The sequence below is a fragment of the Aethalodelphis obliquidens genome, unplaced genomic scaffold (genome assembly GCF_003676395.1).
Source record: "Aethalodelphis obliquidens isolate GAN/ISIS:26980383/991018 unplaced genomic scaffold, ASM367639v1 scaffold18, whole genome shotgun sequence".
Lineage (NCBI taxonomy): Eukaryota > Metazoa > Chordata > Mammalia > Artiodactyla > Delphinidae > Aethalodelphis > Aethalodelphis obliquidens.
The window spans coordinates 3,512,347-3,537,131 of record NW_020837962.1 but is presented as its reverse complement, the minus strand read 5'-3'; the positions used below and the strand labels follow the sequence as shown (position 1 = coordinate 3,537,131).

The 24,785-nt window shown below is 45.9% G+C and overlaps 1 protein-coding gene across 8 annotated transcripts in view; it reads left to right on the top strand.

Moving 5' to 3' along the window:
* Positions 1-24,785, top strand: part of SNX29 (sorting nexin 29) — a 545,670-nt gene that overhangs the window by 176,523 nt on the left and 344,362 nt on the right. For all 8 annotated transcript variants that reach the window (XM_027117362.1, XM_027117360.1, XM_027117361.1 and 5 more), the window contains one exon: positions 22,393-22,475. In XM_027117362.1, the coding sequence (XP_026973163.1) occupies positions 22,393-22,475 (83 nt within the window). The remainder of the gene's footprint in view (positions 1-22,392; positions 22,476-24,785) is intronic.

The window sequence follows — 24,785 nt, the reverse complement described above, 5'->3', positions numbered from 1 at the left end:
ACACGATGCCTGCCATGCATTGCTCCCAGCCTGATTCACTCCTTTATGTTACTTGCCTGCCTCCTGTAGGTCCATAACTCGGAAACCTTTGAGATAGTTGTGTGCTCTCTGTATTCTGCTCTTATACGCCATATACATTCTTCTTGGGGCCCATTAGCCAAACAATTTGCCGTTTCATATCTACTCCTCTTACCTATTCTTCCCTCTTTTGGGGAGGTTGGTTAATTTGAATATCCATTCTTATGCAGTGACACTGTTTGCATTCACTCTTCCCCAAGGGAGATTGTCACATGGAGGACCTTCGGGTACTCCAAACTGGCTCCCATAGAAGCCCAATGCAGTGAGAGGCTCCTTTAGCTCCTAGTTAATGTGGGAAATGTCACATCCCTAGAGGGACCTGCACCAGTCTGGGAAATCAGACAAGTATTTTTGAGGAAGTGAGATTGAATTGGTAATGCATTGAGTCAGCCGGGCGACAGGCTGCAGGAAGAGGACTCAGTATGGATGCCTGACCTGGAAATCCTTCCAGGGACAACTTAAACATCACTGTAGGTCTTCCCTAGCCCTTAGCTTCCATGGGGAAAACAGACCTCTTTGGGTTAGAATATAGTGACAGTGGAGCACTAGTTTACAATTTATGACTAATGATAATAATAACAGTAATAATAAAAATAACAGCTAACATTTATTTAGTACTTGTTAGTGCCAGATACTTCTGTCAACTTTAATAAAGCCAGTTATTTTACCATCAGAAGGAAGTTTATTTGGGAGTAGCCAGATGAATTGGAATTTGGGATATGTAAACTATGGTGGACCATAGGCAGATCTGAAGAACTTGCTTTTATGGGGAGACGGGGGGAGTTGGGAGGGCCTCTAATAATCAAAGAGCCCATTGAAGGAATTTAGGAGTCCAAAGTATGGAGGCTTCTCATTGGTTGGGCTACTGCAGTCTCTGATTGGCTGGGCTGTCATTGGGTGGAGAGAAGTTTTCTTCTTCCTGCTGGATAGTAAAATAGGCAGCACCTTTCTGTTTGGAGTAATTGATGATGCATGGTGGATGTGAGAGCTTCCCCTACAGGCCTGTCCTGACTCTAATTTTAGCTGAGGTTTCTTTAATTAATTCCACATTTCCCCCTTTTGATCAAGATCTTTTTTCAAAAGCATTGCTGATGAAGAGTCAGGATCTCCACATGTAGTGGTTTGTCCCTCGGTGCCAGGAGGGGCCTTCTCTGGTTGTCATGTCCCATATTGGAGGGGAAGTACACAAACCAGAACCCTCGTGAGGCCATATTTGAGTAACAAGGAAAGGTGGTAGGGAGAACTTTCATATTTGGAGTCTGCTTCGTCAGTGTTGTAAGCACTAGAAATTATCTTGAAATGCTGAGCTAGCATTACCTTGTTAGGCATCTCATTTTTACAAAAGTTCAACAAACAATATGTGCAGAACTTAACAATAAGTATACGTAGCAAAATTAAAAACATTCCAGGGACTTCCTGGTGGTGCAGTGGTTAAGAATCCGCCTGCCAATGCAGGGGGCACAGGTTTGGGCCCTGGTCCAGGAAGATCCCACATGCTGCGGAGCATCTAAGCCCACTTACCACAGCTACTGAGCCTGTGCTCCAGAGCCTGTGAGCCACAACTACTGAGCCCACATGCCACAGCTACTGAAGCCTGCATGCCTAGAGCCCTGCTCCGCAACAAGAGAAGCCACTGCAATGAGAAGCCTGTGCACCGCAATGAAGAGTAGCCCCTGATCGCCACAACTAGAGAAAGCCCACACACAGCAATGAAGACCCAACGCAGCCAAAAATAAATAAATAAACTTATTCAAACAAAAAAACCCATTCCAAACCTAGTTAGCAAGACGGTTCCAAACCAGGAGCCCAGATCTTAAGGAAGCCAGCTGAATAAATCAAAAGACGGTGGATTGTCAGGTGAAATTTGCTGTAACCAATGTGCTTATTCTTTAATTTTATGTAACTGCGTCTCTACTTGCCAAAAGGCATTTTTCTACATCCAAGAGGTGTTTGCTATTACACAGACACTTCCTTGCTCAGCAAGTAGACAATCAAGGGGTCTGCCGTTATCCAGTGAGTTGAGTGGCCGTTGCTGAGCTGGAACTGTGCTGGCTGTGGAGTCAGCTTTCGGCTTATTTGTCGGTGTGCTCACTTCTATTTGTGGGAAGGAAGCTCTCCCTGCGGAGGCAAAGCCAGTATCACATATGCCTCCTGAAAACTCTCACTTAAGGTAGTTACAGAGGTTTAATGGGATGAACCAATCTGAGGCTTCTGTTTGGTTGTGCAGGGAGAACAGGACAGTGAATACAGCAAGGGCACCCTGTCCTTGTATTCTCCAGCTGTCAAGGCCATGAGTGGCTTAAGCATAAAGGCCATTCCCCGAACTTCTGCACATGAAGTTGTGACCGGGGGTGCACAGAAAGCCCTTGCATAAAGTGGTGGTATCTGATGGACGCATTCATTGGCATAGAGGCGTTTGCATTGTTTAACCGAGCCTCAGACTTTATGTCATTATACCCTGAGCAGTTATCTAGATATGTAGATATGTCAGCCAGTTTACGAACGACCTCGCTTGCACTGCCAACTCCACAGAACCTTTCATACCAGTATTCGCCCAGGGCTGGGTAAAACTGAAGCAAAGAATAATTTCAGGCAGGCTCAGCACCCTGACACTATAAAATGGGCCTGTGGAACAATTTGGAGAGAAAAGAATATCTTGAACCTCAGTGAAATTACCTGTAGGATGAACCAAAGGGTCACTGCTGTCTTGCACAGACTGAGCTTTCTGATGGCAAATCCAGTGATCAGAGAGTTTTCCCCCTTTTGTAAGGGATTGGGAAATATGGATGAGGGCATTTCTCATGGAAAAGTGGCAGAAAGCAAGGTAAGAGACAATATTGCAAGAAAGGTATACAGGCCTGGTCCGGACATGTTGGGAAAGCTGTCAGCTTAAGGTTACTGGATGGTGTGCAGGTCCAGTAGGGTTCGGTGCTTTCTTTAGGTGTGACATATGGATCTAGGAGTCTACTCCCTGGAGTTTGGCAGCACAAGGGTTAGTCAGCAGGACCTGATAGGGGCCCTTCTAGTAAGGCTGGAGAGAGAGTCCTTTTGGAGGTGCTTTTTCAGTATACAAAATCTCTAGGTTGTAGGGTATGACATCTGGGATCTTTGTCTCCCAGGAACACGCTGCAAAAAGAGTGCTCTACCAGAGCATGGTTATGTTTAATAGAAGCAGTTAGGCCTTTACAATGTAGAATACATGCTTTCCTTTGTTAGTTGTGGATCAAAAGAATCAGGAGCTAAATACATTGGGCATCCTGTGATTATTTCAAAGGGTGAGAGTTTACGATTCCTGAAGCGGGCTAGGCCTAAGAGTCAGAAGGACTAGTGGCAGTGCTTTTGGCCAGAGTATCTGGAGAGTCTCTGCAGACTTCACCAGTTTATTCTTTTTTTTTTAATTTTATTTTTTTATATTTTATTTATTTATTTTTGGCCGTGTTGGGTCTTCATTGCTGCACGCAGGCTTCAGTAGTTGTGGCACACAGCTCCGTAGTTGTGGCTCACGGGCTCTAGAGCGCAGGCTCAGTAGTTGTGGCACATGGGCTTAGTTGCTCCACGGCATGTGGGATCTTCCTGGACCAGGGCTCGAACCCATGTCCCCTGCATTGGCAGGTAGATTCTTAACCTCTGCGCCACCAGGGAAGTCCCTTCACCAGTTTATTCTTAATGATGCCATTAGTATGTGTGACTAGCCCAGAGGATTGAGGATGATAAGCACAGTGAAAGTGGTGCAGAACTGGCCAAACAGCACAGACCTGCTGTAGTATTTGGCCGGGGTACTGAGTTCCCTGATTACTGAAGTTCAGAAGGGGTTCCCCAGGTGAGAATGAGCTTTTCCAGCAGGACTTAAGCCACAGCAAAGACAGTAGCTTGTCTGCAAGGGAAGGCTTCAGTCTAGTGAGTAAACATACAACCCATGGCCAGAACGTATTTATATCCATAAGATGGGGGAAGCTGGATAAAAGCCAGTTACCAAAACTTGAATGGTCCATTGGGTAATTTAAAATGTCCAGGAGCAGGAATGACAGGTTTCCCCGAATTGTGTGTTGGACAGGTAGGGCAAGGAAAATAAGTGCTTTCTACAGCTTTATTGATATTTCCCCACCATCGTTGATGCATAAAAGTTAGCCTTTATTGGTGGACCAGTGATTTCAGGGCATGTACAGTGGGCAGAAATGGGAACTTGAAAGTCTCTGGTAGGACCGAGTGGTTATTTGGTCTGAACCAGAGCTGCTTTTTTTTTGTCAAACCGGCAGTTTTTGAATTTTTGATCTTGTTTTTCTGAAGCAAATTGTTGGGTTTACATAGTCAGTTTTTCTAAGCTTTCATTCAGAAAAACTTCCCTTTGGACCATGACAGAGGTTTGGTTGCAGTTGGCTCCTTTTTTGCTGAACTGTCAAGAGGTGGTTTCCCTTAGTCTCCAGGGAGTCAAGTTTAGAATGTCCTGGCATCTGAATAATAGCCAAAGTAGCAGGTAAGATTATGACGCCCAGTAGTTCCTGAACGTAAGGCCTGTTCTTGACTTTATCTTCACTGGAAGTGAGGAAACCACTTTGCTTCCAGAGCATCCCAGAGTCACGGGCTTCTCTGAAAGCATACCTGCTATTGATATAAATGTTGGCAGCCTCGCCCCCTGGCTAGTGTACAGGCTTGAGTAAGTGCATATAATTGGCCTCTTGGGCCCAAGTAGCCAAGGGCAAGGGTGTCACTTCAGTTATATCAACAAGTGTTACTGCATATCCAGCACAATATTTGCCATTGTCACATTTTAAATAAGAACCAACAGAACACCATGAGATGCCAGCATTACTCAGAGGAGTTTCTTGTAGGTCCTGGTAGGGGATGGTGGTGGTGTTCAGAAGGTGATTCATCCAGGTTAAGCAGTTGTGAGCGATTTCGTTGGTAATGGGAGAAGAGTAGCAGGGTTAAGGTTATTACAGTGGGAGTTATATGAGGAGTGGTTAATAAGAGAATCTCATAAGAGGTGAGATGGCTAGCAGAAAGATGCTGTGTGTGGTGAGAATTTAGAAGGGTTTCTGCTACATGCGGTACAAAAATGGTCAAAGGAGATCCTACAACTATTTCTTCAGTGGCCTTAACCAAAAGGGCAGTGCGGGGATGGCTCTAAGGCAGGGAGGGTATCCTTGTACTACAGGGTGTAGTTGTTGGCTGTAGTACCTTCTGGGCCAATGGTGTTCTCTGTGCTTTTGAGTGAGTATCCCAAGAGCGTCCCCTTCTTTCTCACACATGAAAAGGAAAGGTGGAAGCTGATATTTGGGATGTCTAAATATCAGGAGTGTTCATTAAACTTTCTTTTAAGGGTATAAAGGCTGTGTCATCCCGTTCTCCCCATAGAATCGAGTTGGGATGGTCATTTTTTTAGTAAAAGGGTACAGGGATTTTGCTGTAAGAGAAAAATTTGGAATCCAATTCGGACAACAGGTAGCCAGCCCGAGAAAACCTCTTAACGGGCATTTAGTTTTGGGTTTTGAGAAGCTCAGGACGCTATGAACCCGGTCTGGATCTAGGTGTAGCCTTTGTTCTGGTATCAGGTGACCCAAACACCAAACCTGGGTTTGGACAAACTGCAATTTCTTTTGGTGACCTTGTGTCCTTTTAGGACTAAAAGTCTTGGTAAGTGGATGCTGTCTTCCTGGGAGGGAGAACAAAGAAGTAAGTTGTCTAAATGTTGTGACAAAGTAGAGCCTCTGGGAAACCTTACATCATCCAGGCCAACCTTCAGGACTTGTGAAACGTAAGAAGGACTTTCAGTAAAGCCCTGAGGCATTGCTGTCCAGGTAAATTGTTTCCCCCCCCACCCCAAGTGAAAGCCAAAAGGTACTACTGGAAGCCTTCATCAACCAGAATACAAAAGAAGGCACTGCATAAATGAACTATTGTGAAGAATTTGCTTCCAGCTGGGTAGATCCCAGTAATGTACAAGGGTTAGGAACAAGGAGGATGGCCATGATATTTATCACTTGCAGGTCCTGGACAAATCTCCATCTTTGGCCATTGGATTTCTTTATGGGTAAAATAGGGATGTTGTAGGGACTAGTGCAGGGTACAGTTAAGGCCTTGGGCCTTCCAGTTCTCCATTGTCAACTTAATGCTCTAGAGGGCCTCTTCATTTATAGGGTACTGGTTAATTTTGGGGAGAGGCTTTCCGGGATCTCTTTGGATTTTGATAGGAGGTGCACTGTGGAGTCTGCCAGTATCTGTTGTAGACTTTGCCTACGAGGAGGGCGGCAAGTGATCTAACAGGGACGAATCACTAGTGTTCGAGTTACTTTTGCTAACAGAACAGATGAAAGATGTTTTAGGATCATTTAGTTTACCCAAGTGACTATTTTGGTTGTTGCTGTCACTGCTGTTATCAGACTCTGGGATTATTTCCCCCTTTTGGGAGAAAGAAGTACCAGCATGGTATTTTTCTAGGAAATCTCAGCCCAACAAGTGAACAGGAGCAGAGGGACTAAGAAGAAAAGGGTGGGTATCTCTCAAAGGGCCCAAACAAAAAGGAATGGGTATAGAAACAAGGATTGTTGAGGTTTGTTTGAGACTCACCTGTCTGAACTGTTCAGTGCTCCAAGGCAGGGCTGTTGAGTGGCAGTGGGGTTGAGCACCGGTACCTCCATGGACAGGTAAAAAGGTTCAAAGATTCATTCTCAGTCTGGAGAGGGGTTTCCCTGAGCTGATTAACGGGAAGGATTGGGACAAGCTTTGGTTCCCGGGAGCCTCGTCATTGGGGGTTAGGTTGGTTAGAGGGCTGAAGGCATAGTCCTTAAGCTTGTAACAGTGCTTTTTTCCAGTGTGCTGGCGTCTTGTAATAATGGCAGAGACCAGGAAGGTTTTGTTTTTGTTTAGGGGTCTCCATTTGGTGTAGTCGAAAATTTGTGTATATTGCCATTTGCATATGCACTTATTTTCATTCTTGCTTCTTTTTTAATTAGTTTTTATCAGAGTACAGTTAACTTACAATGTTGTGTCAGTTTCTGCTGTACAGCAAAGTGAATCAGTTATACATATACATATATCCACTCTTTGTTAGATTCTTTTCCCATATAGTTCATTACAGAGTATTGAATGGAGTTCCCTGTGCTATACAGTAGATTCTTATTAGTTATCTGTTTTATATAGAGTAGTGTGTATATGTCAATCCCATTTCCCAATTTATCCCTCCCCCTTGGTAACCGTAAGTTTGTTTTCTACATCTGTGACTCTCTTTCTGTTTTGTAAATAAGTTCATTTGTACCATTTTTTTAGATTCCACATATAAGCAATATCATACGGTATTTGTCTTTCTGTGTCTGTCTGACTTCATTCAGTGTGATAATCTCTAGGTCCATCCATGTCGCTGCAAATGGCATTATTTCATTCTTTTTTATGGGCTGGTTTCTGAAGTAGGTACTTTCTGATCACCCCATTTTATAGTTGCCAAAACCAGGATGAGAGAGGTCAGATGACTTACCCAAGATCACACAGAGGCAGAGCCAGCATTCACATTTAGGCCTGTCTGACCTCAAAGCAAACACTTTTTTTTTTTTTTGCGGTATGCGGGCCTCTCACTGTTGTGGCCTCTCCCATTGCAGAGCACGGGCTCTGGACGCGCAGGCTCAGCAGCCATGGCTCACGGGCCCAGCCGCTCCGCGGCATGTGGGATCCTCCCGGACCGGGGCACGAACCCATGTCCCCTGCATCGGCAGGCGGACTCTCAACCACTGCGCCACCAGGGAAGCCCAAAGCAAACACTTTTAATGGCACAGAGGACTGAAGTGAGCAGTGAGCTGCCTGCTTGATATATAAATGCACCAAGAAGTAACTTTGGAAACACTTTTGAGTGAAATGACAGTCAAATATGATTCCGGCTGTTAAGTTTGGAACCCTGTGATTTTCCCGTTGTACTCAGGATATTTTGGGTGTGTGTCATCTGCAATTAATTACCTTCATGAGTTGCTGGAGTTATTTGGGCTCTTTCCCTGGCTCTGGATATGAAATGTGGGGGCCAGTGTGCCATTCTGAGGGGAATTTACCAGGTGGCTAATGAGATGGGGCTTATCAAAGAAATAGTGAAATGATGGGAACAGGCGAGCGAGCACTAAAAACCAAACAAGCTTTTTACGGCTCCCCAACTCTCTCCAGCTGGCAGATGAGATGCCGCACAGCCCAAGGGAGAGAACAGTCAAGGAGAAATGCAGACTTCCTGGAATTCGAGTTCCCTGGCAGCTCTGGCCCTTGTCCTTTTACTGAATATGGTTGCAAAGAAAGGAGAAGTAGTCAGATATCTTGTGAGTGAGAGGAGACCACTGTTTTCTGCAGACTCTTAGAGGCAGGATCATTGTCCTTGTCTGGCTTCTCATTCTGATCAGGATACGGCAGGAGAGCACAGGGCAGCATGTGGTTCTTGGGCTCAAGCGTGGCCCAGAAGTGTCCTGGAGGCTGGTTAAACTGCAGATTCCAGGCCCACCCCAGAGCATGTGACTGCTGACAGCAGAGCCTGGAAGTCTGCTTTCTACTTTCCACTTTTTTTAAACCACAGAATATTAGGGTGTGTTTCCTACAAACAGAATGTTCTCCTTCATAATCGCACACGCCAGTCAAAACCAGGAAATCCACAGCGATATGTTTTTACCATTGATTCCTCCCCTCCCATTCAGCTCTCACCAGTTGTCCCAGTAACGCCTGTTCTGGCAAAATGATCGAGTCCAGACTGACTTGTGGCCTGTAATTGTCAGGTTTCTTCTGTCTGGAACAGTTTCTCTCCTTCCCTGCCTTTCGTGACCTTGACATCTTTGACGATTACAGGCCAGTTTATTTTGCAGACTGTTGCTCAGTTTGCTTTGTTCGTTGTTTCCTCAGGATGAGATCCAGTTTCTGCGTCTGTGGTATTAATATCACAGGGGTGATGCGTGTTCTTCATAGAGCATCCTGGTGGGTGGTGCCTGGCTTCAATTCGTTCCTACGATCATGCTAACTTTGATCCCCTGATTAAGGTCGTGTCTGCCCCCTTTCTCCACTGTGAAGTTACTCTTTTCCCCTTTGCAATATTAGTATTTTGTGGGGCGGTAGTTGGAGCCTGTGTAAACATCTCATTATACGTTAAACGCTGCATTTATTCATTTTTGGATTCCTGGGTTCCTGTTTCATTCCGTAGGTCATAATCTATTACCATCACTGTTTGGCTGTTCAGATTGCCCCAGATTTGTCCAGTGGGAACACTTCTGAACTGGCTTCCAGGTGCTTCTGAAATGATCCCGTGAGTTTACACCAACACCTTGAATTCCAGTCCAGCACCACGGTGTTGACTCCTGGTTTTCTCCCTGTACATGTTTGTTACTCCCTCCTCTCACAGCACTGTCTGCAGTGTATTGAGGTATTTGCCCACTCTTCTCATATCTGCAGCAGCCTTCAGTGAACAGTTCAGGAAGGGACCAGCAGGCCTTGCAGAGACCTACTTTCTGAATAAGCTTCTCCAGCTGATTCCACTGTAGGAGAACCTCCTTCCTCTGACCCCACTGCAAGAACCCTGGCTGAGTGCTTGAGGGTGTGGACTTTGAAGTTGCCCAGATGCCAATTCCAGCTCCTCTCCTGAGTGACCTTAGCCTGTCACCAACCCCCCTGAGCCTCTGTTTCCTGTTTGGTCAAGTGTGGACAATGGTGATACCTACTCCATGGTTTCAGAGGCTAAAACGAGTAGATAAGGTCCAGCTTCTCTCCTCCAGGTCTCACAGCCTAGCTGAGGGAGATGAGCACAGGCCAGGGCTATTAAAGTCTTAGACTTGAGCACGGAGCTTGTCTGGGGTGAGGTGGGGGCAGAAGAGGGAGTGGTCGCAACCCCGGATGGTGGACCTAGAGTTAGCCAGAAGGGCTTCGGAGAGAAGACGGCCTCCGAAGAGACTCTTGCAAAAGTCGTAGGTGTTCACCAGGGAGCTGGGGCAGATAGGAGAGTCGGGTCAGCCTTGGCGAGAGCCCAGCTGGTGTGGGCGCCAGTGAGGAGCTGATGGCCACGTCCCAGGGTCGGGGTAGCTTCTGTGTTAGCCCATCACCTGAGCTGCTGAGCTACTTCCGGAGCCCTGGGAGCTGTGAGAGGAGGGGTCCAGCCTGAAGAGCCCTGTGTGTTGGGGTGGGGAGCAGTAGCCTGTGGGAAAGCCTGGGCCAGGCTCCCCACTGCGGCCTGAGCGTGGCGCTCTGAAGGGCATCCTTTGCTTCCTACCCTGACCCTCACTGCCTGGATGCTGGCTGGCGGCCTGGGTTTTATTGCTCCAAACCTCTTGTGATGGGTTCCTGTTTCACAAAGGCAGTAGACAGGAGTGGTCAGGTTCTGACTCCGGAGTCACACTGCCCGGCTTAGAATCCTAGCTCTGCCTCTTGCCTGCTTGTCACTGCCCAGAGAATTACCGAGTCTCCCTGGAGGTGTCTGTGTCTGGAGGTGGCTGAGAGCCTGCCTGACCCGCTTCCGCCTCTCCTCCGCAGTCAGTGCTGGACAAGTGTTAGCTTCCAGTCACTGTTGTGGGGAAGACGGTGTGAATGCAGAAGTGTCCTGTGAAAGACGTTGCAGAAATACATGTGCTTATTTTAGCAACAGGCGTGAGAGGTTATATGCTCCCCAAAAGGAGGTGGGGCTGGAGTTGGGGGTCTGAAGACACTAATGGGAATGCACACAGTTTGGGGAAAATGGCTTTTCCACTTTGTGTTGTTTTGCAGTGAACTTGGTGGTGACTGTGAACACCTCAGAGCCGGGGGATTTATGCCTCCCTTTCTGTCTTTTGTTGGTGGCAGCTTGGGACAGTCATTTTTTTGGATCACTTGGTCACCTAGCCACATTCTTCTAGTAATCAGGTGTGGTTATGGTTAGTGCCTACCTGGTACCCACCAGACCGTTGATTTGAGTGGGGTACCCTCGTGCCAGTGTCTGGCGGGGGAAGGCAGAATACCTGTAGGTGTGTTTCACTGCAATGTTTTGATGCCTGCAAGTTACCAAAGGCGCTTCACAGGTTCCTCGGTTCTGTTTTGAGTAATTGTCCTTTGAGCAGTGCTGTCTGGGGTTGCCGGTTGTTTGTTGTGACAGTGGGGCAGGCATAATTGCTTTGACTTACAAACATTAATTATTGCCGTCACTGGAAGGGTTTGAGAGGTACTTGCCACCTCCCAATGATTTGCTTCCTTTCCTGATGCTTTTAAAGAAAACTGCAGGGTGGCCAACAGGCGTATTTGAGGCTGGGGGTAGGAGCCGGCAAGGCTTTCTGGAATCCTCGAGTTGAGATCTGAATAGTCTCTCTGTCTCCACTGCCACGACCCCAGTCCTCCCGGTCCTGGCCGTCATCATTTCTTGCCTGGATGGATGGTCACAGTAGCTTCCTTCTGGTCTGACACTTGTCCTGTTTCCAGCCCACTCTTTGTTTTCCCACACAGCCTGCCATTCCCCTGCTTAACACCTTTTATCGGCTGCCCTTTAAGCTTAGACTAAAGTTCACACTTTGGGGTCCCACGTGATTCCTCCCTGTTCCAGCCTCCTTGGCCTCCCTGAGTTCCAGGAACAGGCCTGGCACTGTTGGGGCTTTTCCCTGACTTGTTCCTTGTGATCCAGGGTCCGGTGATATTGGCATCCCCAGAGGGCCTGGTAGAAGTGCAGTCTCAGGCTCCACCCAGACAAGCTGAGTCAGAATCCGCATTTTGCAAGGTCTCCGGTCGCCCCCTTCCCGACTGTCACACAGTCCGCTTCCTTTAGGTCTTGCCTCTTTGTCACCTTTCAGAAAGGCCTTCTCAGATGACCCTACCTAAAATACTCTTTACTCTGCATCTTTTTCTCTTGCTTCATTTATTTATTTATTTTTAAAATAAATTTATTTATTTTTGGCTGCGTTAGGTCTTTGTTGCTGAGCGCGGGCTTTTCTCTACTTGTGGTGAGCGGGGGCTACTCTTCGTTGTGGTGCACGGGCTTCTCATTGCAGTGGCTTCTCTCGTTGCGGAGCACGGGCTCTAGGCGTGCGGGCTTTAGTCGTTGCGGCACGCGGGCTTCAGTAGTTGTGGCTCGCAGGCTCTAGAGCACAGGCTCAGTAGTTGTGGTGCACGGGCTTAGTTGTTCCGCGGCATGTGGGATCTTCCCGGACCAGGGCTCGAACCCGTGTCCCCGCATTGGCAGGCGGATTCTTAACCACTGCGCCACCAGGGAAGCCCCCATTTATTTATTTTGAAATTAATAGACTTTTGGGGGAGCAGCTTTAAACGTGAACAGGAAGTCCAGAGTAGCCGTGTACATCACTCCCATCCTCCCCAGTTTCCCCTGTATTAGCATCTTGCGTTGGTGTGCTGCATTTGCTACAATTGATGAACAACATGCATCCATTATTGTTAACCAAAGTCCCTGTTTACATCAGGGTTCACTCTTGGTGGTGGACATTCTGTGGGTTTGGACAGATGGGTGACATGTGTCTACCATTAGAGTATCATATACAGACTAATTTCCTTGCCCTGAAAGTCCTCTGTGCTCCACCTGTTCACCCCTGTCTCCTAACCCCTGGCAACCGCTGATCTTTTTACCGTCTCCATAGTTTTGCCTTTCCCAGAATGTCGTATAGTTGGAATCATAAAGTTAGTAACCTTTCACATGGGCTTCTTTCACTTAGTGTGCATTTCCTCCATGTCTTTTCATAACTTGGTAGCTCATTTCTTTTCATCGCTGAATAATATTCCATTGTCCGGATGTACCACAGTTTGTTTATCCATTCACCTATCAGAGGACATCTTGATTGCCTCCAAGTTTTGGCAATTAGAATAAAACTGCTAAATATTGTGTGCAGGGTTTTGTGGGGTTATGTGTTCTCAACTCCTATGGGTAAACACCATGTGATAAGGGTATTTTAGTTTTGTAAGAAGCTGCCAGACTGTCTTCCAAAGCGGCGGTACCATTTTGCATTCCCACCAGCAGTGAATGAGAGTTCCTGTTGCTCCACAGCTTCGCCAGCATTTGGAGTTCAGTGTTCTGGGATTTAGCTGTTCTTACACGTGTGGCTTTGGCTTTTATCGTCCTCACTGTTATCTGAAGCCTGCTCCTTGACTGGTTTGACCACCTCCCCTTTGTGAGTGTCACTTCGTGAGTGTAGAGAGTTAGTCTTTCTTGTTCCCCCCTCCATTTCTGGGTTCTAAACAATACCTGGTACATAGTGGGTTTAGGAAGGCCTTTGTTGAATAAATTACATACTTTCTGCAACAATCCTGTGAGGCCTCAGTGTTCTTCCATTGTTTGGGGGAGTAGCCGGAGCTGCAGAGAAGGACATCCACCTTGTGCACGGCTGGCTAGATGTGAAATCACTCAGACTGCAGGACTTTGACAGATGAGGGAGTCGAGGGTCAGGAATGAGTTGCCTTCGGCATGTTACTTGTCCTCTTTGTCATTCTTACCTCTCTGTTCCTTGGCCCAAAATTGAGGATCAAAGTACCTCACAGAATAGTTGTAAGGATTAAATGAATTAAGGTATGTAGAACTATATTAGTTATCAACTGTGTAACAAATTGTCCCCAAATTCAGCAGATTAAAAGAACATATTTATTATCTCAGAGTTTCTGTGTGTCAAGAATCTGGACACGGCTTAGCTGGTGCCTCTGGCTCAGGGTCTCTCGTGAGGTTGTAGTCAGGACATTGGGTGGAGCTGCGGTCATTTCAGGGCTCTGCTGGGCTTGCAAAATTTGCTTCTAAGTTCACTCAAGTGGCTGCTGGCAGACCTCATCCCTCACTGTGTGGGCCTCTTTCAGCCTGCCCAGGTGTCCTCAAGACAGGGCAGCTGGTGACCAGAGAGGGACGAGCCTGAGAGCATCCCAAGTAGATGTCATAGTCTTTTTATAACTGATCTCAGAAGTGACAGCTCATCCCTGCTGTTAGAAACAAATAGTGAGACCAATCCGAACTCAAGTCAAGGGGCGGGCATTTGAGTTGTTTCCAGTTTTTGGTGATTATGAATAATGCTGCTGTAAACATTCATGCAGAGATTTTTGTGTGAACAATAAAATTCATTTCTCCAGGAAAAACAGAAGTGAGTTTCTGGGTCATATGACAGGTGTCTGTTTAACTTTATAAAAAGCTGCTCTGCTGTTTTCCAGGGTCACCGAGCCGTTGTGCATTCCTGCCAGCAGTGTTAAGAGGGTTTCAGTTGCTCCAGATTCCCCCGGCACTTGATACTGTCATTAAAAGTTTTTAAAGCTATTTTACTAGGTTTGTAGTGCTGTTTCACTGATTTTGATTTGTATTTACCTAATGACTAATGATGATTAGCATCTTTTCATGTGCTTATTTACTGTCTATCTTCTTTGGTGAATTGTCTGTTCAGATCTTTTGCCCTTCCCCCCTTTTATTGGGTAGTTATGTTTTGTTTTGAGAGTTCTTTATTTCAGATACAAGTTCTTTATTGTTTGTCCGATTTGTTAGTATCTCCTCCCCATCTGTAGCTTGTCTTCTGTTCTTAACAGGGTCTTTCACAGAGCAAATCCAGTTTAACTTTTTTTTTTTTTTTCTATTCTGGCTCATGCTTTTGGTGTTAATCTAAGAACGCTTTACCTAACCCCAGGTTAGGCATGAAGACTTCCTCAGGTTTTATAGTTTTATATGTCTTCCAGTTCGAGTTAATATTTGTATAAGATGTGAAGTATTAGTTGAAGTCTACTTTTTGGCGTATGCATGTCCAGCTGTTCCCAAACTGTCTGTTGAAAAGACCATCCTTTTTCCTGAATCGCCTTTGTACCTTGGTTAAAAATTATTTGGCCATATTTGTATGAGTCTATTTCTGGACTCTTCTTTCTATTGGTTCTAGAGCTATCCTTTGCCTCTACTACATTCCTTGATTGCTGTCGCTTTATAGAAAGTCATAAAATTGGGTAGTGTGCATCCTTCACATTTTGCTTCTATTTCACGATGACTTTGGCTACTGTACTTTGTTTTTTGGCCTTTCCATATGAATTTTAGAATCAGGTAGTGTATATGTATAAAATACCCTGCTGGGATTTTTACTGGACTTGCATTCAACCTATAGATCAGTGTGCTGACATCTTAACTATTTTGAGTCTTACAGTCTGTGAACCTGGCATTTACATCGACGTACTTCTGTTTTGATTTCTTGCATCAGTGTTTTACAGTTTTCAGCGTACAGATCCTGCGCGTGTTTTGTTGGATTTACACCTGTGTATTTCATCTTTTGGAACTATGATGAATGATTCTTTTTATAATATTGCTTTCTAATTGCCCATTGTTAATATATAGAAATACAATTAATTTCCATATTTGACCTGGAAAAAGTCACTTATTCTAGGATTTTTTTTGGTAGATTCTTGGAATTTTCTCTGAAGAAATCAGGTCATCTGCCAGTGGGGACAGTTTTAGTTTTCCCTTCATTCTGCATGCCCTTTGAAAAGAAACCTCATTTCACTGGTTAGAACCTCCAGTAGTGTGCTGAATAGGAGAGAGAGGCAAGAGAGACTTCCTAGCTTGCTCTCAGTCCCGTGGGGAAACATTCGGTCTTTCACCACTAAGTATATGTTAAGCTGTAGGGTTGCTTTTGTTTTCTGTAAGTCTGACCTTACTCTTCATACCTTGTTTTTTCTAATGTGCTAGTAAAGTGTGTTGATGGCATATTAAATTCTTTTCTCCTAATTTCATCGTTCAGAAATAAGCCCTGTTAACATTGTGGTATATATATATTTCTAACGCAAACATATACCAATAAATATACGTGAGGGGTTACAGAGTTCTTTGTACTCTGCCACATTCATGTAATGGTGTATTGTAAATGTTCATCTGTGTTAATTAACATGCATATTCATCACAACTTCAGCAGCTTCATAGTGTCCTATTACTGGTGGATACACCATAATTTATCTCTTCACTCCCCCCGTGTCAGACATTTGATTTGTAACCAGTTTCTTTCTGATAACATTCACAACATCCTCATGTGTTTTTTTTTTTTTTGTTGTTGTTTTTGTGGTACGCGGGCCTCTCACTGCTGTGGCCTCTCCCGTTGCAGAGCACAGGCTCCGGATGCGCAGGCTCAGCGGCCATGGCTCACGGGCCCAGCCGCTCCGCGGCATGCGGGATCTTCCCGGACCGGGGCACGAACCCGTGTCCTCTTCATCGGCAGGTGGACTCTCAACCACTGCGCCACCAGGGAAGCCCTCATGTTTATGTTTTGAGCCTTTTGCTCCTTCTTATTTCCTGGGCATAGTTTTCTCGAAGTGGAGTTGTTGGGTCAAAAGGTGTACAGTTCTTGAGGCTGTTGATTCATATTTGGAAAAAGCTCACCTCGGACCAACTGCTTACATTTGTGAGATGTCTGCTGATGGGCAGCAGAGGCTGTGTAACCCCAGGACAGTTCCTTAACCTCTGAACAAAGCTTGCTGATCAGGAGAATCGCGTTCACATTTGCACAGCAGTCTGAGCAGCCGAGAGATTCTGCAGACCCATGCTTATCCGCCCTCATTTCCCAGTGGACTCTTTCAAGGCTTTAAGTTTTCAACTTTATCCAGTTCATTTAATTCCCTAAATTTATATGAGCGCAGCGAGAGACTTTGGAGTTATAGGACATGGGTTGGAATCCCAGGTGTGTGTGTATGTTGTTTCACTCTGCGGGCCTCAGCTTTCCTATCTGCAAAATGAGCCCAGTTAAAACCAACCTTGTGAGGCGCTGTTGATGATCCACTGAGACCAAGTATGTGGCGGGGAGGAGGAAGGAGGCACGGGCTTGGAGATGCTTAAGTGCACATTGTGGCCGTGCCTTGTATAGCTGCGTGAATTCGTTGATCGACCGCTGAGCCTCTCTGAGCATCAGTTCCTTCATCTGTATAATGAGAGTAATAACTCTCGCAGAGTTGCCATGCAGGTTGAACGAGAGCACGTTGTGTCTGCAACATCTTGAACATTCAGATCCCCACTCGGAGGCAGATACTCTCGTGTTGTGGGTAGAAAAGCGTATTTCCTATTACACATGTAGGGAGGTTTTGAATGAGGCCCCAGTTTTACCCGTAGGAGGTCTTGGCACTGAACTGCTTCTCACTTCTTAACTCACACAGAGGGATTTCAGGGAGGTATAAACATCTCAAATGCCCACCTCTGCCACAGTCCACGTGGGCAGTGTTTTTCTAACATAGATGTGGTTCTTTTCCACCGAGATTTCTCTCCCGCTCATAGAGAGCTGTGCCCAAGGTGAAAATGCAGCATTTCACAAACTGTGAGGTTTGAGGAGTTAGTAGGTGGTCAGTGTACATAAATATATTAAAGGCTTGAGGAGCCCTGGGGAGGAGGGGGAGGGAGAGGGAACTTTCCTAATGTTGATTAGCGCCATCGTTTCCTAAACATACTTAACTCTACTCTCCCGTCCCTGCCTGAGAGCCGTTTGTCATCCCCGGCAATACAGTGTGGGAAGTACACTGTAAGAAAATATCTTCTCCTTATAACCTTATTTTATGTAAAGCAAAGATTCTCTTCCTCAGATCTGTCGCTGTGCAGTGCCTTCACGTGTACCGTCTTCGTGTGTACCGCCCATGTTACTCATTCCTTAATATTTGTCTTTCAGTCCACTCACTTTTGAAAGCCTTCACATTTCTTTCCAAAGGATTCTTTTTTTTTTTTTTTTTTGCGGTACGCCGGCCTTTCACTGTTGTGGCCTCTCGCGTTGCGGAGCACAGGCTCCGGACGCGCAGGCTCAGCGGCCATGGCTCACGGGCCCAGCCGCTCCGCGGCATGTGGGATCTTCCCGGACCGGGGCACGAACCCGTGTCCCCTGCATCGGCAGGCGGACTCTCAACCACTGCGCCACCAGGGAAGCCCCTCCAAAGGATTCTTTATATCACTACCATTAATGGAAAATCGGTTTTTAAAAAACATACCGGAAGAAATGCTTAAGTGTTAAAATAGAAAAAGTTTTGTGAACCCCTTAAATGATCTCGAGCATGTACCACGTTTGGGAGATTCTGTTTTAGTTCATTCTCTTGGCGTTTTTTCTCGTTTCATTGAACTGCGAGGAAGTTGGATCCCACTGCCCTTCAGAGTTGAAAGAACTGGATGATAACTAAAGAGGCGGCGGGGAGGGGTGTTTCTGCAGGGTTATCTTCCCTAGTGGGGTTGGATTCCCACGCAGTTGCCTGGGCCACGAAATAAAGACTGGACCCCATCCCCATCCCACCTCGCCCCATGGCTTTCTCATCTTCAGCCTTGTAAAGCGGTCGCTGAGGGCATCCCCCATCCACATCCTCCTTTGAGGCAGATGTGGAAATTGCAGCTGAAAGGCTAAATCCTTGGGGAGAGCCCAGCTGTTCTGAGCACTGACACTTCCTTTTCAACAAAGCACTCCTTCCCCCAGCTTTTCTAGATGGTTTTCCAGATGGAGTGTTAGGATTTGATTAAAAGACTCTGTTGGTTGCAGAAGGAGCCAGGTGTCGTGGGTGATCACCTGGGCTGTGTACTCCGAGAGCCGGGGAGGGGGGCACCGCGTGCAGTGGAGAAGAGAGAGTTGCCCTAAGATCTGGCCCACGGGGCTGCAGCCACCTGTGCTGCCTCCCGCAGAGGTCTCATCCTCCCAGGCTCGTGGAGGTGGACGGTGCCTCCCCGCAGAGGGGAGCAGGCGGAGGGGGGCCCTGCCCCATAGCAGCCTCATCGTCACTCTTAGCAATGAAAAATTCTAGGCAATGGAAGTGTTCTTTTGTTTTCAAACATTATTTTGTTATGGACAATTAGAGAACATAGCTGAACAACAGCAACCAAAAAAGTTAAAAGTCAGAGCCCTGTGACTGCACTCAGATGAGTCTGGTCAATCCCACCTGTGTGCGTAGCCTCCCGGGGTCTGTGGCCCTCACTTTACCACACATGTGTGTGCTCACGTACACACACACACACACACACACACACACACACACACACGATAGGCACCCAGGCTCTGAAGCCGGACTCCCTGGGCCTGTGGTGGGTGCTGATGCCTCGGGGCCCTGGGCAGAGTTTGGTCCGCTGTGCTCACCTTGCCTCTGGCCTGTTCAGACCGACGGGCACCCGTGATGTGACTTGTGCTGGGTTGAAGACCCCTGTTGGGATGAGCCTGAGCCACAATCCCGATCTCGTTCACACACTCGGAGGGTTTCTGAGGCCTTTCACAGTCAGGATGCTCTTAACTCTTGACGCATCCTGTTGTATCATGAGGTGGCAAATGAAATGGCATTCTTACTTGATCGCCAGGAATGGTACATGCTATACGGGTCTCTGTCTACAAATTAAAGTCCTGTTGCTGGTTGCAAATTAGTCGTTCAAGAGCCTGGGAATTATTGGGCCATTAACATGTTATGTATTTAAAAAATACCTTTTGGTGGGACCACAACTCTCTGGTTGGCCACAGCTCCCACCCCTGAGACCCTCTTGTCTTATGGCTGGTTTGCGTTACTCATGGTCCTCATCTGTCTGCCTGCTTTGGTCATCTGAGTCTGTATCCCATCGCAGATTGTTATGACCATCAGTTAAAATACCAGGCTGGATAGAACTACACACACGATGTGACCGTGTCGGAGTCCTGGATTTGCCATCGGACTGTAGTTATGGAAGATGTAACCATTGGGGGAGGCTGGGCCAAGGGTATACAGGATCTCTCAGTAATATCTTTCCAACTTTCTGAGTCTGTAATTACTTCAAAATAAAAATTAAAACATAAAAGGCCTCATCTTGCCTGGGGTCAGGAGCTAGTTGCCTCTTTGGGGCGGTCAGTGTACCCTGCAGGTGTTTGAGTCAGGAGCAGTTCTACTGACCTGAAAGTTCATTTCCCATAAAAGGCAAACAAGTTCATTGGCATAAAGTTGGCTGGGATGAATTTATGTTCCTAAAGATGTCCGTCCATGGTATATTCTCCATGACGTCCCGTCATTTCGTTGGAAGTTGGATTTGTATTAAAATTTTTGGTCTTTATCTGTTAGGTCTGATGTTTAGAAAGTCGTAAGATGCTATTAAAAGATGGCTCCACACCAGAAGAAAAGCAGCCACTTGAATACCTTAGTGCTGGCTACAGAGTTGAAGGTGAACTAGGCAGCTGAGGGTGAGCCTGGATGGTGTGAGCAAACGAGCTGAGACCTGGCAGCCAGACACGGACACGACCCGCCTATCAGTCTGCCTGAATGATCCTGCCTCTTGGACAACATTCTGCATGAACCGTTGTTAAATTAGGCCATACAGAAATGCACATCAGTTGCTTTCTCTCCCTTGTTTTAAGGTACTATGTGCCCGGAATTCACATGTGGGGATTAGCAGTAGGTTGGGATGAATGACAAGATCCGGCTTACGGGATCCAAGAAAACCAGCTGTACCAGCATGTCCATCAGGGAGTGTTTTCCCTCCCACAAACCTTCTCAAGACTTGTTAGTTGTTTAGCTTCAGACGTTCACTCTTCGTATCACAGGGAAAGTGCGGCCACGGATAGAAACACCTGTGACAGGCTATCTAGGGGGAGGGCGATAATTAAGAGACTCCATGTTTTACTTTCTCTCAAGCTTCTGAGATGAATGCACAGATCTCAGGCGACACCTAAGTATATGGTAGTGTCTGCAGTCGGTACTTACGTTCTTTCTGACAAATACAGGGCAGAAAAGCAAAATATAAACAAAGTGCTGTCTCTGTGGGCTGAGGTATAGTCAGGTGCATCGAAGACAGAGAGAACCTGTGATGGGCAGTCTGCAGTTTTTCCACTGAGCAAATGTGTGGCATACTCGTACCAAGGAATGGCATCTCCATCCATGAATAGATGGAGTCAGAAGCTTACCCTGGTGAATTGTTAAATGAGACAAGCCAGTAGCAGAAAAATTTATAATAGGGTCTGGTTTCATAAAGTAAACTCTGTTTAAGTGTACCAGGTTTGTAGTGACTATGTGAGCATGGAGGAGGCGTGAAATGTGTGTACCAGGTTTTTAACGTTGGTTACCATGGGGAAGGATGAGTGTGACAGTAAACAAAGGAGAAAAGACTTCAAACAAAAAAATTTAGAAGAGTGTGAAAGGTGTTTCATCTGTGAATAATTATATACAGTGTGTGTGTGTGTGTGTGTGCATGCCTAGAGAGGGAGCTGATAGGACAGATAGAAAAATGATAGTGGGGTTTATTTCAAGGTGTTGAATTTTTAGTGGATTTTTTACATTTCTTCTTAAATGTTTTCTGATGGTGTGAGTATTTTGCAATGAGCGTTTTATTTTTTATAATCATAAAAGACACCCAATCTTAAAGCTCTTTTCTTTGTGAGGAAATATTCCAGCATGTGTAAGAGCACACAGGCTCAAGACCTTGTTGGGGGAGGAGCAGGAAGAGAAGATGTGGAAGAGGCACCTGTCTCTGGGGTAGCCAGTGAGAAACCAGTTCTGAATCCCAAAAGAGACAGGGAAGGCAGAGAGACCTGGGCTTGTGTCCGGGCCGTGAGCCTTACGTATGACCTTGGCATTGGCCATGTGCCCTTTTCCATGCCCCAGTTCCTCTCCTGCAAAATGAGGAGAATTCTACAGGGTCATTGTGCCTGACATATCATTAGGTACTTAACATTATTCAGTGTTACCATCGAATGAAGAATGGGTGAATGAATACACGTGTGCTTGATTCAGTGAGGTCACATGTGTAAAGTCTGAGCTATGTGGGTAAATACTCAACAAATGGTAGTTTTCTCTCTGACCCTCATGTCCTGTTCTGCAGCTGGGGTACCTGGGGAGTGAATTTAGTAGAGTGGGGTCTTGTCATCACCTGAGTTCCACGTTTCATTCTGCAGTCTTACATGGGGTGCTGCTGGAGTTGGTCAGCTGCTTCTCATTATACCTCACTTTCCTCATCTGTAAAGTGGGTGTTGTGATAATATATATCTTGGAAGGATTAAATGAGATACATAAAGACTTCACGTGATGCCTGGCGAATAGGAAGTTTTCAGTACATGTAGTAGTTAATAAAAATACTGAGTGTTCCCCAAGTAAACAGTACCTATTATGTGCTTCTGTAAATGGAGAGGATACTACAGAGTGCCTGGCACAGAACAGGCCTCTAACAGATTGATTCAAATAGCCCGAGGGCAACACATGTCAGCATCCTGAATCTGTGGGCACCGCAACCAATTAATGCTTATTTCCATCACGAATGAACAGTTCTCGAAGGCATTCTGCAAACGTGCCTTTGCTAACATAGTCTTTTCCAGCGATGATCTCTAAAACAGAGAATATATTAATATTTATAAGATGCACATTGTGTATTTTTCTTTACACAGATTCTCCTCCTTTCTTGGGTCTAAGTTGCCAATTTTTAAATATACTTTTCTAACGTTCTTGTACCTGCAGAGAAAACGAGGTGCTCAAAGTCCAACTGAAGAAATACGTGGGAGCTGTCCAGATGCTGAAAAGAGAAGGTCAAACAGCTGAAGGTGAGGGGCAGATGGAGCCTGGGTGGGGAGGGGGCCACACCTTTTCATCTTCATCGCCCCTGTGCCTGGCATAGCAGACACTCAGCATGGGATGAGTGCACGTGCAGATGAATTAGAAGAACGGGGCTGGCTAGGGTTCCAGAAAATCAATTAAATGGAAAACCCGGCTCTGTATTCTTGCTAAATGCATAATATTATAAGACTTACTTGCCAGATTATTAGCAATACTGTATGAGTTTGTGTACTTAGGGAGTTTTATGTCTAGAGTCTTGAAACATTTGCAAGGTAGTGAACCTTCAGCACGATTGAGTCACATCAGGCCAGGGGTGAAAGCAACAGAACGCCAGAGTGGCGGAGAATCAGAGCTATGGACTTAGGCTGATCAGGCGCCAACCCCAGCTCTGGTTAAATTTCTTAATCTCTGTGTACCTCAGTTTTCTCATCTGTAGAATGAGGTTAGTTGACAGTGCCTACCTCACGAGGCAGTCCATGTAGACACCTTAGCATAATGCCTACTTAGAGTGAGTACTGAGTAGATTTTAGCTATTATTATTAATACTCTTAATCAGAAATACAGGTAGATAGAAAAATGATCGTTTGACCAAGATCTCACTAAATAAAGTAGTGCTATATGCTTCCTCCCTGTGCGGTTTGCCTGCACTTTAACTGTCATGCCTCTACTAAAATGTTTCTCAGGTCAGCCTGAAGAAGGGATAGTTAATTAACTTTGGCTCAAGGGTCTTGCAAACTTCAACCAACTGACCATTACAAGATTTTCTTAAAAATGAGCTCTCAGAGTGTGGACATTTTAACAGAGAGGTGGATGCTCCACGCTCACAGGTCTTGGGAGTCAACCAGACCTGGATTGGACTTCAGGTGCACCCTCCATGACTTGACATCTTGGAGTTACTTTGCCATCTGGAAGAGGAAACACCACACCAGTGTAAGAGGAAATGACACCAATGTCACGAGGGCTGTTGTGGGATTTTCCGAAACAATGACTGCAAAGCTTCTAGTATGGCGCCCGGTGTATAGTTGGTACTCAGTCAATGGTAGTTATTTTTCTGTGTCAGAGAGAGAGAGATAAGATCAGAGTCTGGATTTGGCTTGCGTAGCAATATCATAAAGACTTGAATTTTCTTTGGAGCTTTTGTGCTCGATCAGGTTCAACATGTTGATTTTTTGGATAACATACCTCGCCTCATTCCTGCTGGGTCTGTAACAGTTACCGGTCTGGGGGTTTCCATTGCAGAGTTAACCGTGTCTTGATGTGAGGGCTCATCACCCTCTTCATACAGATACTGCTCGTGTCTCCCGGAACCCATCTCATTACGTGGAGTTATGTCTGCCTGGTCTTCTGCCTTTTCACTTCTTCTCAGCTTTGTTCCCCCAGCACCTGGCTTTTACAGTCATTCATTCCATTCACTGTATGTTTCAAATGAATAGTATATGTTTAGCCCTTTACCCTTTCCAAGCAAGTTCAGGTATATTCACATTTGATTCAGTAGTGCTGTGATGAGTAGGTATTTTCCCTCTATTTAAAAAAATTCATTATTGGAGGCTCAGGAGAGCTTAAGGGGGCTTGTCCATGGATCTGGGGTGGAAATGAACTTGGGTTATTTTCTTCCAAATCCCTCTTCTTTGCCTTATGAAGTTCTTAAACTAGTGTGCAGAGGCTTTTCCTGGGGCGCCTATTAAATATGCTTCTCAGGAGATCTGGGTTGAGGCTCTAGATTCGCACGTCGAGATACGTGACTCTCCTGCAGCTGATCCGTGGACCACGCCATCACCTTTTGAGAAATCTACACTCTACCCACACAGAGCTTTGATTTGATGCAGTAAGAAAGTTAAACCAGAGGGTGTGGGAAGCACCACTGGGCTTGCATTTGGTTTAAAAACCACAATACTATAAAGTACGTTTCTGAGTAGGAGCATTTTTGGAGTGAGTCCCCCCAAAACGGGTACACAGAACCTACAGCGTACACAATGGTTTCTCACGGCAGCCAGAGTCCCTTTTCCTAAGACCCAGCCTGAATGCTCTGAGCCAAAGCTAGGTATGAGATAGCCCTTAAATGGAACAGAGCAGAGATAGTGAAGCACATTTTGCTATTTCTTTGCTGTCCCTTACCCCTCCGTTTCTTACTGGGTCGTTTAAGACCATTTACCTTATCTGTGAGTCATCCTTAGTGGGAGGTCTTTATGAAAGCCCTCAGATGCAGGCACATACTGACCAATGCCCTGCGTTTGCTTGTTTAAGTCCTGCAGTTTATTCCTTCTTCCACTTAAGTAATATTCGTGAGCACCAGCTGT